Here is a 12,903-nt window from a genome sequence, read left to right as displayed (position 1 = left end):
TATTTGTGCTATAATATGAAAAAAACATTTAAGCGTGTATAATTTATGTGGGATGAATGGGAAAAAGCTTAGGTTGTCATGATATGTTATTGTCAGAAATATAATTTCACACAAATCTAAAACCATAGCCTCCGTTCGTATTTTGATATGCATCAATATGACGAAATATTCGGTTTTGTGGGTACCTCTAGCTAGAATTAAACAAATCATTACAGCAAAGTCTAAGGCTGTGTTTAAAGGTGTGTTCACTAGCCAGGAATTCAAAGGTAGTTCTAAATCTTCAAGTTTGTCAGGTGGCATTCATGTTTTGTTTTTTTTCTGTTAACAGAAACCGTTTGACAATGGGTGAATACTATAAATTGCACATTAAATGTCACTCACGTGCAAAATTCGATCTTTTGATTTGTATAATGCCTATTACTTAAACTAAAAAGTTACAATAAAATCCACTACCAAATCGGTACACACAGAACCTCTATGGTGCAGCAGCCATGCATTGGAGCAGGGTATTATGCTAAAGCACTAGCACTATAGTACCTATAGCGGCTGTATTGCTTCAATAAAATATGTACTGAATATCTGGTATACAAGACGTTGTAAGAACAGTGTTACGGTAGAATAAGTACAAAACATAAAATAAATGCTAACACTAATAATTTTACCCACGTAAAGAAGTTAACAACAACAAAACACGCTACAACAAATCGTATATATTTTATGTATTCAGCCAATAATGATTGTGATAATTTACAGCCGATGACAGAAAATGGCATTATCATCCAACACTACTGTACATGTATGAGTACCGCAAGCACCATCAATTACATGTACATAAACATGTGTTTTTTTATTAGAAACATGATTACTGTTCTACACAACTCATTTTTAAACTACATGTTAATGTTTCATTCTATTTATATGGATTACCTGTATGAAGGATTTTCAATCAAATATAAAACTAGTAGTTATGGTGACGGTCATCAGTAAATTATGCAAAGTACTACTATTGAAGATTCAAACCTTTCTTCTGTAATGTGCTCTGAACCGTCGAAGGTCAAAATATACCCTTTGTTTCAGCCTTCGTAAAAACGCTAAGCAAATAAAGTTTCCTTCACTGGGTGAATACTGTCCCTTGTTTAAAAGTATTATGCTTAGACCTGTATATAGCACCTGTTCAACTGTACACATCACAGAACTAGCAATTACACAACTTAAAATACAACTGCAAGCTTGTGCAAGTTTAATCAATTGAAATGCATCAGCTTTATTTTCAAAGTGTATCATCTTAATTGCCGTGATGTGAATATATGTATAAGCACTTGCTTCAGGTCCAAAAGCACTTTACTTTTAAAACAAAGGACTGGACTCACCCCTTGAAGGAAATATTTTGCTTTATTTTTCTAGTTGTATCATCAATAGGACCATGACGTGTTGTTAGTATATGGTAAATAAACTTGAGTTCTGGAGGGAGACTTTCTTTTTACCTATTAAACAAATGAATTTCACTTTTGTTGAATAGCAAAAAAAACAAAACAAAAAAAAGGAGTGCATTATTGTTGATATTTACATAAAAGTTTTCAGACTGATGTGAAAATGTTTACAACACCTGTTTCTTTCAATATGCAAGTTGAATGCTCCGCTCCATTTCTGATGGCAAAATGTAATCTTAATTGGTATGAAATGACCACCTTGAAGCAGAAACACAAATGACAAATTACAGGCTTCTTGTTGATTTAAACACTTCCTACTGTGTTTTAGGGAGGGGAAATGTCTTCATGGAAGGTGTGGACGTCATTGGACACGCCCTACAGTTCAGGTGCTATGCGTGTGCACATGGGGCCAAAGGCAATTGTAAATGGGAGCCCAAACGATAAGAATCTTTCACTCTGATCGACTCTTAGCAAGCTGAGGTCCAACTAAATGTAAACACACGATTTAACACTTAAAAGTAACAAATATTAAACATACCCATTTATCATGCCGAGTAATCCTTCTACCAAACGGGCTAAATAGTTAACCTGGGCACTCTCATCTGGGAACACGGGCCCATGCATGGATGCTAACTGTGCCAGGCACTGTAAGGAATCCTGTGCCATGTCTGAGTCTTCCCGGATCTTACGATGCACCTGAAATTAATAAGAGCAAACAGCACTTGCAACAAAAAAAACTGAAAATCAACAGAGTAATAACAACATTTGCCATCAATTCAGCTGTGCATCACCTCTACACTTACAACTCCAAAATACCTTTAACATTATTTTAGTTCTCCTTTTCAAGTTCTGGTTTGGTGTTGTATGGATATGGATAAGGCAATTTAACAGAAAAAAAAAATAAAACACACGCATGCTATAATATCCCATACAATAACCACTACTCATATATAAAAATGCTTGCAATGCAGGCTGCTAGATTTGTAGCTCCAGATCTCAAAGTGAAGCAAGCTTGTGTAAGAGCAGGCCTTGTTGTGTAGAGTACTCTAGATGTCTTGCATTGCAAAACAAAAACAAACAGACGCCAGACTTTCTAAAAACAGCAAGAATGACAGCGATGTGTATTATGCTAACTCTGCACAAGTCATGACAGTTTTCCTCACAACGGTTTGCCATACTTTTCAGGAAATGTGTTGCTATGCAGTTCTGATTTAGAAAAAATAAATTTTAAAAATTGTCCGTACTAATGCAGATTACTCAATGTATAGTCATTTAGGGGAGGGAATGTTTAAATGTCTGTGTCTGCTTACTAAGTAGGAAAAGAACGAGCTTCAACTGGTAAACTTTGACAACTGTGATACTCTGTTTTGCTTTCTTTTTAAGCAGCTGAGCCCGACGTGTTGACCTAGTTGACTTCTGTGACCCCCATGTATCAGATGAAACTGCCCAGAGGGAAACATAAACTAAACAGATATGGGGATTAAAGTTTCATCAAACAGCCTAAAGACTACATTAAAAAGTGAGGGAATAATATCAAAATGGGACATTTTAGAATTTTTATCAATGTGTTACCAGTCACTATGGCAGGAACCCATGTTTTGGGGTCAAATTAAGAACAAATGTCCCACCCTTTGTTTGTGTGCCCCTACACTTGTGATGCGGCTTTAACTTGGTAGCAGATTTGGTAGCAAGTTTTGGCTTAGTAACAGATTTTATTGAGCAAAAGATGTCCAGTACACAAAAATTATGGCTAGTGCCTTCATTTAAAACTCCAGGCTAATTACATTTTTTGCTGCAGTTTTTGTACTTCATTAACACCAGAACCGCCATGCGGGTCGTTGTGACCCATTTTGCACTTAAAATGTTAATTACTCTCCTGTTGTAAGTCGTGTATGTCCGTTTTTGACTTTTCCTAAATAAATTAATTAAATATCCTGACGGCGTTTGATAGCCAGAATCGCAAAAATGATAAAGTTATAAACAGTTCTACCTCGAACCGCCACGTGGGTCAATGTGATCCATGCATAGTCTTTTTTTTTTAATATAATGCAGCAAAACAGACACGTCCCCTCCTCCTAGCCCATGTTTTTTTGTTTTGTTTTTTTCCCCCAACCCCTTGTAGACTGACTAAAAACAAAGATTGCTATGATTGTGGATTTGTCAAGATGCCAACTCAGTGAAAGCCTAGTTGCTTATTTTTCAATGTACCTGGGAGACAACAATCCTTTGTTTTGTTCCACAAATGCAACTGGGAATACACCTGGGAGACAACAATCCTTCGTTCTGTTCCACAAATGCAACTGGGAATATAACAGAAGGAAATATTTAATCTTGAAAGCAGTCTTTTTGATTGGAATATGGCAAAATGCACTCAGATGCATACAGCAAACTGAAATGGCAGGTAGGATAACAACTTATGTACCTAATATGAAACGTATTTTATATAGTCTTTAATATTACTTTTAGAAAAAAATGATGTTCATGAATCCAACTTTTCAGTTGTATCTGACAGTATGTCTCATTTTCATAACGAAGCAGTTTAAAAATGTATGGGTCAAAGTGACCCGCGTGGCGGTTCTAGGTAGTTCGCAAATCCGGCAGTTTTAGTGTTAACTGACTGGTATGGTAGGAAATTCAGTTCCCAAGAATATTTTCTGATCTTTTGCACTGAACAACTAAAGAAGATTGCTGTGAATTTAAAAAATGTAAAACGTGTTTGGGTGGGTTTGAAGATAGTACGAAACAACAATTTTAATTAATATTGCATAGTGCTGCACCATGAGCTCTGATACACTTGCTGCATGTTACCAAAAACACACACCCTAGGAATACAATAGTGTTAGGGCTTTACCATCCAGAAGCCACAGGTCCATAATTTGGCAGCCGTATAAGGTCAAAACAAAGAGTAACACTGGATTTTTCTAAAGGTGTTTCCATTATGGTATTTGACATATTAGTAGTTGAAATAGTGGCTGTGGCCACTTAAATTAATAAAATGTCCATAATATGTATAAATTATAAAAACATCTACATCTTTAGACTAACTATATAAAAGCAACTTCCAGGTTCCAATAAAGGCTTGGATGCTGTTAATTTGGTACATAATCCCACTGTCTGTGTCTAACCCTACTGTTGGTTTACAGAGGCCTCTGAACTTTGCAGCTCGTGTCTGGAAGGGTTGATTTTCAGAGTCACAGTTGAGTGGAACAGCTGCTGGATTTGCACAGACAGCTGCTTCGACTTTCTATCTGGCTTCTATTTCTCTAGGAAGTTTTTCACATTGGAGATAAATCTTTTACTTGACGTAGGTACACTTTGGACCACAAATGTCTTAGAAAAACTGTCTTGGCATTTTAAGCAGCGCTAAGAAAGAAAGATCGAAGAACATTCATTATAAGACAGACTTCCCATTTTCATAACTTAGTTTGGCTTCTTCAGTGATATCAACCGGCAGTGTTAAACTCTCCTTTACATGTCCAGTTAAAGATTATTTTTAAACTTAGATATATAATAAATCTGTTTCTTGAAATTTGAATGGAACAGCTATGCAGTATTACTAGAACTCTGCATTTGTACAGTACATTTCTAGTTTATATTTTGTACGTTTTAAGAAAAAAAACAATATTTAACCCGTTGGGGGTCCTATGTCTGACCAGGTTCGACATTATAATTTTCCCTTTCCAGTCCGATATCATCAAAAAGACAAAGAACAGATCTCTAGTCATTTATTTCTCCGGAAAAAGCTGAGAAAACCTTTCAATGGCAGAGTGAGACCAATAGGAGCCGAACGAAACCGAAAAAAGGGCGTATCTCATTGCCCCATCCACTACAGAGATAATACGGACATAACAAAGGAGGTAGCTGCTTCTGATCCAGCACTCAAAGAATATCACGGACATCTGCAGAGCTTTTTGAGATGTTATAGTAATAAAATAATGACTTGGATCATAATTAAGGAGTTTGGTGATAAAACGAGTGATCAGGAGAAGATTTATCAGTATGCACGTCTATAAAGAGGTATGTGAAAAATACAGCGAACAAGGGGTGGAACTTAGCTGTAAATACAGTATTAAGTGTCCTTTTGCGATTCAATGCCTTTTAAACTGTTTTACGCTAAAAAAAAATTAAAACAGCGCATGTAAAACAAATGTGTGAAAGAAAGAGTGTGTGAAAATAAATTGGACCCGACGTGCCTGACAAGCACTGAATAAATGGACTGCAAAGGGTTAATGTATAACACACATTTGGATTTGCTTATAGTTTACTAATCTTAGTCATTGTAACTTTGTAAATTTCTGTATAACAGTATATTGTTTCATTCTCTATACAAAATGACCACAGACAAAATTCTTTATCAAAAGTAAAACACCAAAACTCCCCCCCACTTATCACTACCTGCATGTGAAGATTACTTCTTCACGGATTTAACTTTACAACACACAAAATATACAAACCAACATAGCAATACATTTTGAAAAAACCTGGAAATTAGATAATACTCACAGCACATACAGTATGTAAATAGTGTATAGAAAATGTCTAAGATCACTGTATATACTAAATAATCACATACCTTTCTAGGTGCTTCTTCCCCAGCTTTAATTGTAATAATTGAATCAAAATATAGAAGCCAGCTAACAAATAGTGTAGCTGGTGAATGAATGCAGCTCAAGAGAAGAAATGTGACTTACTGTAAAGAAGAGTTCCATGACTCTGCTGTCCAGTAGGGTCTCCCGCCAGGACTCTGTTGGCTTTAGCATCACATTTTGAGAGGATTCGAACATAGCTATATAATGCCGGCCCAGTAATCCAAAGTCAAGGTCAACAGCAGCAACGAAAAAAAAAAAAAAAGAAAAAACTCCCGGGTCATAGCTGGGAGCTGTTCACAAGAGAATGTAATGGAAAATCACTATAAGCCTCTCCACATACACTACATAGCGACTGCATGAGGCCAAGGAATAAAAGGTATTAGGGTTTGGAGAAGGGAGACTCCTTTAGGAATGTGGCATTCCACAAGGCTGTGATCACTTTGTCAACCAGTGTGCTGCGTGTGTCAAGGGGAAAGGGGCCTGTGGCCACACTTAGAGCAACAGGTGTCAACATTTACAAGCAAAGGCTACTTTTTGTTTTGTTTTGCCAAACCCACATAAGCGTTGGTTTAAATTTACAAAAGCAATTGTGAATAGCATTCCCAAATAGCTCAAGCTAAGAAACAGAAATATAACACCAGTTAAATCACTTGTAACACATTTTCTACACACATGCATGCATACTTTCATTTAAATTGACATTTTTCAAAAAGGTGTCCTTATCATGGTCTGGTATATATATATATATATATATATATATATATATATATATATATATATATATATATATACAGTAATGAATCATACCAACATGTTGTGCAGCTGGCTCTTGATTAAAAAGAAGCCCCTGTGACTGCTCAGGGATGTTTAAAACAGTTGTAATGAGCATCACTTGTGAAACACATATCTAACAAAGTATGAAACAAGCACATAGGGTTCAGATTACATCTGTGGTTCAAAAATCAATCCATGAAATCCCATGTGTAGTAATACAGGGCCTAACTGAAGAAGCTTAACTGGGCCCTACCAACAGATTACAGGGACAGAGGATTAATCTAGAATGAAGGCATGGTTCTATCAGACATCACACTGGATTGAGACATTCAAAACTTTATATGTACCTAATCTGCTCTTGTCAACGTCCCTGTTCATGTTGTAAATCCTTCAGTCAATTTCACTCTATTCCAAGATCACATCCAGTAAAAGCTGCACACCATGTGAAAATGACCAACATTATTATTTTTTTTTTTTTTATGAATAATTGTATTGGCAAATATACCTCACAGTTTCAATTTGAAGAATCTACTTGCTCAGTACCAGTAATCTAATTTGTAACTCTATAAAAGTATACCATTTCATAAATTACAACATCTTTTAAACCAAGTTAATTAAATGCTCCTTCATGCAACTATGCGGTTTCCCAATGTTCTCAAGTGTCTGTCTGTCTAAGTGGAACGGGGTCAAAGTGATAAACACAAAGTGTAATAATTCCTCTGAAAGCAGCAATCATATTTGTGGACTGTAGTACTACCAGTGGCACAGCATGTACTGTAGGAGAGGGAAGCCATATAGTGCTGTACCTTCACAAATGTTAACGAAACACTAATGAATCATAATTTTTACAATTGAAAAATGGGACAAAAAAACTGGTGAGGGGAAAAAAAAAAAAAGTCAGTGAAAAAAAATCAGGCCAGTGAAATTAGTGAAATTCAAATATTTTTTAGCTCTCTCATGCACAAACAGACTGAAGACAAAGGTGTAAAAATACAATTGCAGACTGATAAAAGAAACTGGAAGACCACTTAGTAACCAGACATGTAGACACATTTTGGCAAATCTGTTACCTGTGCAATAAGCTTCAAAGGCTTTGCTGCTTAATGGGATAACTTCCAATCTTAATTGTACTGTAATTCTTGATACATACTTTTTGTATTCAACTGTAAGTCGCCCTTGGTAAGGGCGTCTAATAATAAATAAATAATAATGTAGTAGTGTTCATTTTAGATCAGATTAATGAATACTGCCTGGCTGATCGTGTAGCGGTATGACTCGCCTTGTCAGCATAATTCACCAATAAGGACCTAAAGTAGAGGGCTCGTGTTTGAAGGCTCATTTGAAAAACTTATACTAAATCATATTAAAATACCAAGTGCAACAGGGACTGCACACAATTACTGGAAGAAACTCCGCCTGTGACACCCTAACCAGCTGGACCGTAGGACTGATTGGCTGCGGTTCCTTGACCGGCTAGTAGGCGTGTCCAGCCGGAGCCTCTCGCTATAAAAGAAAGCTGCTACGGAGAACATCACACCGTATTGTTTACTGGCACAAAACCAAAAGCAACCAAACCTCTGGCCATCGAGTATGGAACTGAGACCAAGGTTTATTTATTTATCATTTTTTCCTGTAAGGGACAGGGATTAGTATAAGAGGGTGTGTGTCACACCGTATTCATGAAGCCTCTTATTTTTTGTTGCTTTTGCAGAGGGTTTTTTTCCCTTTTTGTATTTCTGTTCAATTCACACCACCATGTATTGTCGCTCGGTTCCTACCATTGGTGGTATCAGCCCACAGCTTTTTGAGTGCTGCTTCTCCATGTCAGGGGATTACCCACAGCCCTTATCACACCAAGTTAAATGACAACTGGATATGCGGTTCTCCAGATATATGAACAAGTGTGAAGTGTGACAGCGGGAAGAATAAATACCAGCACAAGTGGACATATGCTTAGCATATTAATCACTTAAACCTACTTAGACTGCCCTATCAACAACAACTTCTTAAATAATAATAAAAAAATACTCAGGTCAGTGGAAAGACAAGAGCTCTCGAACAATCCACCATTCTCTTCATCTGATTTATGTTTTCTGGCAAACAAGTATGGTAATCCCACTGTATATAAAGCAACCTGAAAAACACTGCATGAAGCCAACATACCACAACCAAGCAGCCAACGTTCTTTGTGCAAAATAGGAATTATGTTATTGTTATCTGCTCAGCAAACCTGCTACTGCATTTCAAAATGTCATGTGAACTAACAACAGTTCACCAGTGTGATTGTAAACTGTAAGCAACAGCAGAATTACATACAAGTCCTTACATTGGTACCCAGCTGGGCAAATTACAGCATAAAACGTAAAGTAAAACTCTGAGTAATCACATTTTCTCATAGTTCACTGCAGGACATGTAAACAAATGGTACCTGACCCGCTGGGTACGTTCTGTGCTCCCTTCCCAAAGAACATTGTTTTGTTCCCTTAGAAAGCATTGGCTGCGTTTCCAACGACTTCTGGCACCCAGAATGGAAGATTGTTTTTCTAGATTCATGATGTCTTCATATTGTCATACAGCATGGCAGGGTGAACCAAAAAACAGTAGAGAGACTAGACAGGATGTTTAAAACGTAACTTACGGTCATTCGATTATTATCATTCTGATCTATTAGAATTTTTTTAATTGATTACAAAAGTGAGGGTTCCATTGGGATTATATTTCAACGTTGTTGATAATGTTACTTAAAAATATTAAAAGTATTATTGCCCTCTTTCCTTTATATAAGTGCTGCATGGCACGAGTTCATGTTTATTATATTTAAGATGCTAGGTATTTTACTTTAGTCTTACTTGTGTGTAAATAAGAATCACATCAATCTCGGATGATTTGATTCTTATAAGCAGTTGATTCTTAAAAGCGGACCGATATGATTACAATTAATAAAAGTGTGCCTCTGCGCATCAGCAGTTTAAATACAGTATACAAATGTCAATGGTGCTCAATCATGGAGGACAATACACCAAAACAATCAAAGCAAGTCCTCCTGGGTAAGCAACTTCTTATATGATCACATCATGTAGAAAAGTTAGAACAAAGACCACATAGTTATCACAACTGTATTAAAATGTAAATGTGCAGCTCCGGTGTGTCTTTGAACTTCACCTTCAGCTGGCTTTAAAATCTGAGGCACATAATATTCTAAGAGAAGGATATAGTTAGGTGGAAGGAAGTTCCAGCTCAGGACCTGGCTGGCAAGTGCAAGGTACCGCTGAAACACCGAGGACATCTGAGCGTTCATGTTTTCTCTCCGACTAAACTCCTGCAGAACTTCCACTGTGAGCAAGAAAATCTGCCGCAGGTCGTCTTCCTGCCATGAAAACAAATACGTTTCTCATTCTAAACTTCAGAACTTACTTCATATAAGGTGAAAGGGCAGCCATCTAATATTATACTTTATATATATATGAGAGAGAGAGAGAGAGAGAGATGGATCTTTCTCTATATATAGATTACTATATAATATATATATATATATATATATATCTAAACCCTGTAGGACTCCAGACCTTCACATTTTGTGCACCTCTGTCATGCGGTTATCTTTATATAAAGTTTAAGAGTAAACCATGAACAGGACTATCACATTTCAAGCACCTTCCTCAGTTTGTTGAAATATCTGCTGTAGGGCGCTAATTCAACCAGGCACTCTATTGCACATGGGTATGCTTTACTTATAAAGACCAGGGTTAAAAACGACTGATGTCTACCAGACCCCGCTTCTCACGTCCAATAAAATTGATTTCTAATACGACTCCACGATGGTCCAACAGCTGTCACTGCTCCTCTATAATTGTATGCAGAAAGGAAGTGACTTACCTGAAACAGACGTTTACAGCTACCATGGAATTCCATGCTAAGTCCAATATTGCTGGTTTTACTGGAGCTGGAAAATTCACTCAACAGTGCTGTGAGAATGGAGCAGGCCAGTGTCTGCTGTAAAATTGAAAGACAAGAACAACGGTTGAGTTCACAAAAGCACTGCGCAAGTGAGCACTAGTTTCCAAGCATTCATAAATATACTGACAGTAGTGTTTATTTTTCCTCCAGTATTCGCATAGGAAACTAATGCTGTAAGATAAATAGAATAGCCAGGTGGCGTTAGCAGGCTAGTGCATACACTATTTTATTCATAGGTGTGGAAAATAATTTAAAATTGCAAAGGCCAAGGGTCTAGAAGAAAGGAATTCTGTCAGAAACGAAACAACTATCATAGGGTATATTTGCAGAAATTATCTTTGCCACAGTTTTTTTTTCCAAATGTGTGATACTGATTTCTCCTACTCAGCATTAGAGTGATACTGAAATTAAACTGTCCTGTCCCATCCCATGAAAAAACTTTTAATTAAATTTGTTCCCACAAGAATCTTTCCTATCCCGTACTGTTCCGTCCATAAAAAATTCCATTCCTGTCTCATCTAGTCTTGTCAAAAAATCTCCTGTCCCATTCCGTCACATGATATTTAAGAAAAAGAGGAGAGACTGATTTATTTTAACCTCTCACTGTATGCAGGGCTAGTTTAAGTTTAATAGGTGCCCCTCTTTGCATATTCATTTGCTTCCCTTTACTGTTTTACTACCACCACACTCGATTAACATTAATGTCAAATGATGACAGGCAGTCCCTGTTCCTCCAACAAACTACAGCTAGGTAAAACAGCCCTGTTCCGATCCATACAGTCACACACTACTTATTCATTTTTAGATATTGTATTATAAATTATATTTTTGGGGGCCCCTCATCCTGTTCCCAGTTGAATTTTTTAAATTCTATTCACTACTGCCATATTACCCAGTTCAAGAACAAGAAGAACTACACAAACCTACTTCAACCGTTTTATTATGCACAGCGTGTTGATAACAGGAAAAAAAAAAAAGAGGGCCACAGTCTGAGTTTCACTCCAACATGAACTCCCAATAAGTTTATTTAATCCAATTATTTGCAGAGATTACATATTTAAAATTTAGTTTAGATCTTTTAGTTTTTTATAATGGTCTTAAAGCAAGCAAGCAAGGTTGAATTGAATGGGTGGGCTAGTGATATCACTAAAGGGGCGTGTCAATTAAAATGAGTGTCGTTGATATGAGGGTTATAGTGTCTGTCTTGGTAAATACACGGATACCCACAAGTCTGAGTATGCATTTGATTGGTTCAATTCTGCACATTTCATATTGATTGGTTTAATATTACAACATCTAAAGTTCTTGCATCTCATCTGACAAACTAAAGTTTGGTACTGCTCTTCCCACAGCTTTCAGTGTTGCTCCCACCCATTCCTGCAGCCTTCAGCTCCACTCCCATTCGTTCCCGGTCCCACCTGTTTAATTTCCATATCCATCCATTCCCGCAAACCTAAAGAGAAATGCATTCCCACACCGTGGATCCTGTCAATGTCACGCTCTACTCTGCATCGACTTAACATAGAGTACCTTTATTTAAAAAACATTTTTAAAAAAGTGGCAATACAAGATAATTTCTGCAAATATATCTTACGGTAGTTACATTACTTTTGATACAACTAGTAATTTTTTCATTTTCAGCCATCACTAACAAAACTCCCATCTTATAAACCTTTGTCTTCACAGGTATTTCACAGGTTAGTGACAAAAATATATTTATATCAATGAGAAACAGAGGTCACACCAAACACAGTAGCTCCCTCCTTGCTCTGCAAGGGAGGATGCTTTTCGCTCAAGGGCCTGTACACGGTTTTGACTTCAAAGAGGCTGGCTGAAGTCCTAGTCTGCTTGGTGCCAGGGGTGAACACAGGGTCTCGGATTTTAAACGGTCATTCTTACTGGCAAGTGTCCATGGGTTAAAGGGAAATATGCCCACTATCTCCAACACACCACAGATTAAAGCATGGACGATGCTATGCTATTTATACCCTGGTACATGCAACAGCTGAAAATTGTGCAGTTTATTCATCAGATGAACCTTTCATCTGACAATCAGATGAGGGATATTTGACATTAACTTTTCGTTTGTACATGGTCGGCCTGTGTGTGTGTAAACGCTTAACCACACAGACAAGCTGGCACTTATGTTGAAA

The 12,903-nt window shown here is 37.0% G+C and overlaps 1 protein-coding gene across 2 annotated transcripts in view; it reads right to left on the bottom strand.

Annotated features, from left to right (window-relative positions):
* The window catches only part of LOC121328069 (exportin-4), a 46,458-nt gene that overhangs the window by 19,748 nt on the left and 13,807 nt on the right, over positions 1 to 12,903 (bottom strand). For both annotated transcript variants that reach the window (XM_041272548.1, XM_041272547.1), the window contains 4 exons: positions 10,670 to 10,786; positions 10,007 to 10,160; positions 6,122 to 6,234; positions 1,969 to 2,126 (listed from right to left, as the gene is read on the bottom strand). In XM_041272548.1, coding sequence (XP_041128482.1) covers positions 1,969 to 2,126; positions 6,122 to 6,234; positions 10,007 to 10,160; positions 10,670 to 10,786 — 542 coding nt within the window. The remainder of the gene's footprint in view (positions 1 to 1,968; positions 2,127 to 6,121; positions 6,235 to 10,006; positions 10,161 to 10,669; positions 10,787 to 12,903) is intronic.

Source organism: Polyodon spathula, chromosome 15, assembly GCF_017654505.1.
Source record: "Polyodon spathula isolate WHYD16114869_AA chromosome 15, ASM1765450v1, whole genome shotgun sequence".
Taxonomy (NCBI): Eukaryota; Metazoa; Chordata; class Actinopteri; order Acipenseriformes; family Polyodontidae; genus Polyodon; species Polyodon spathula.
This window is presented reverse-complemented; position numbering and strand designations above follow the sequence as displayed.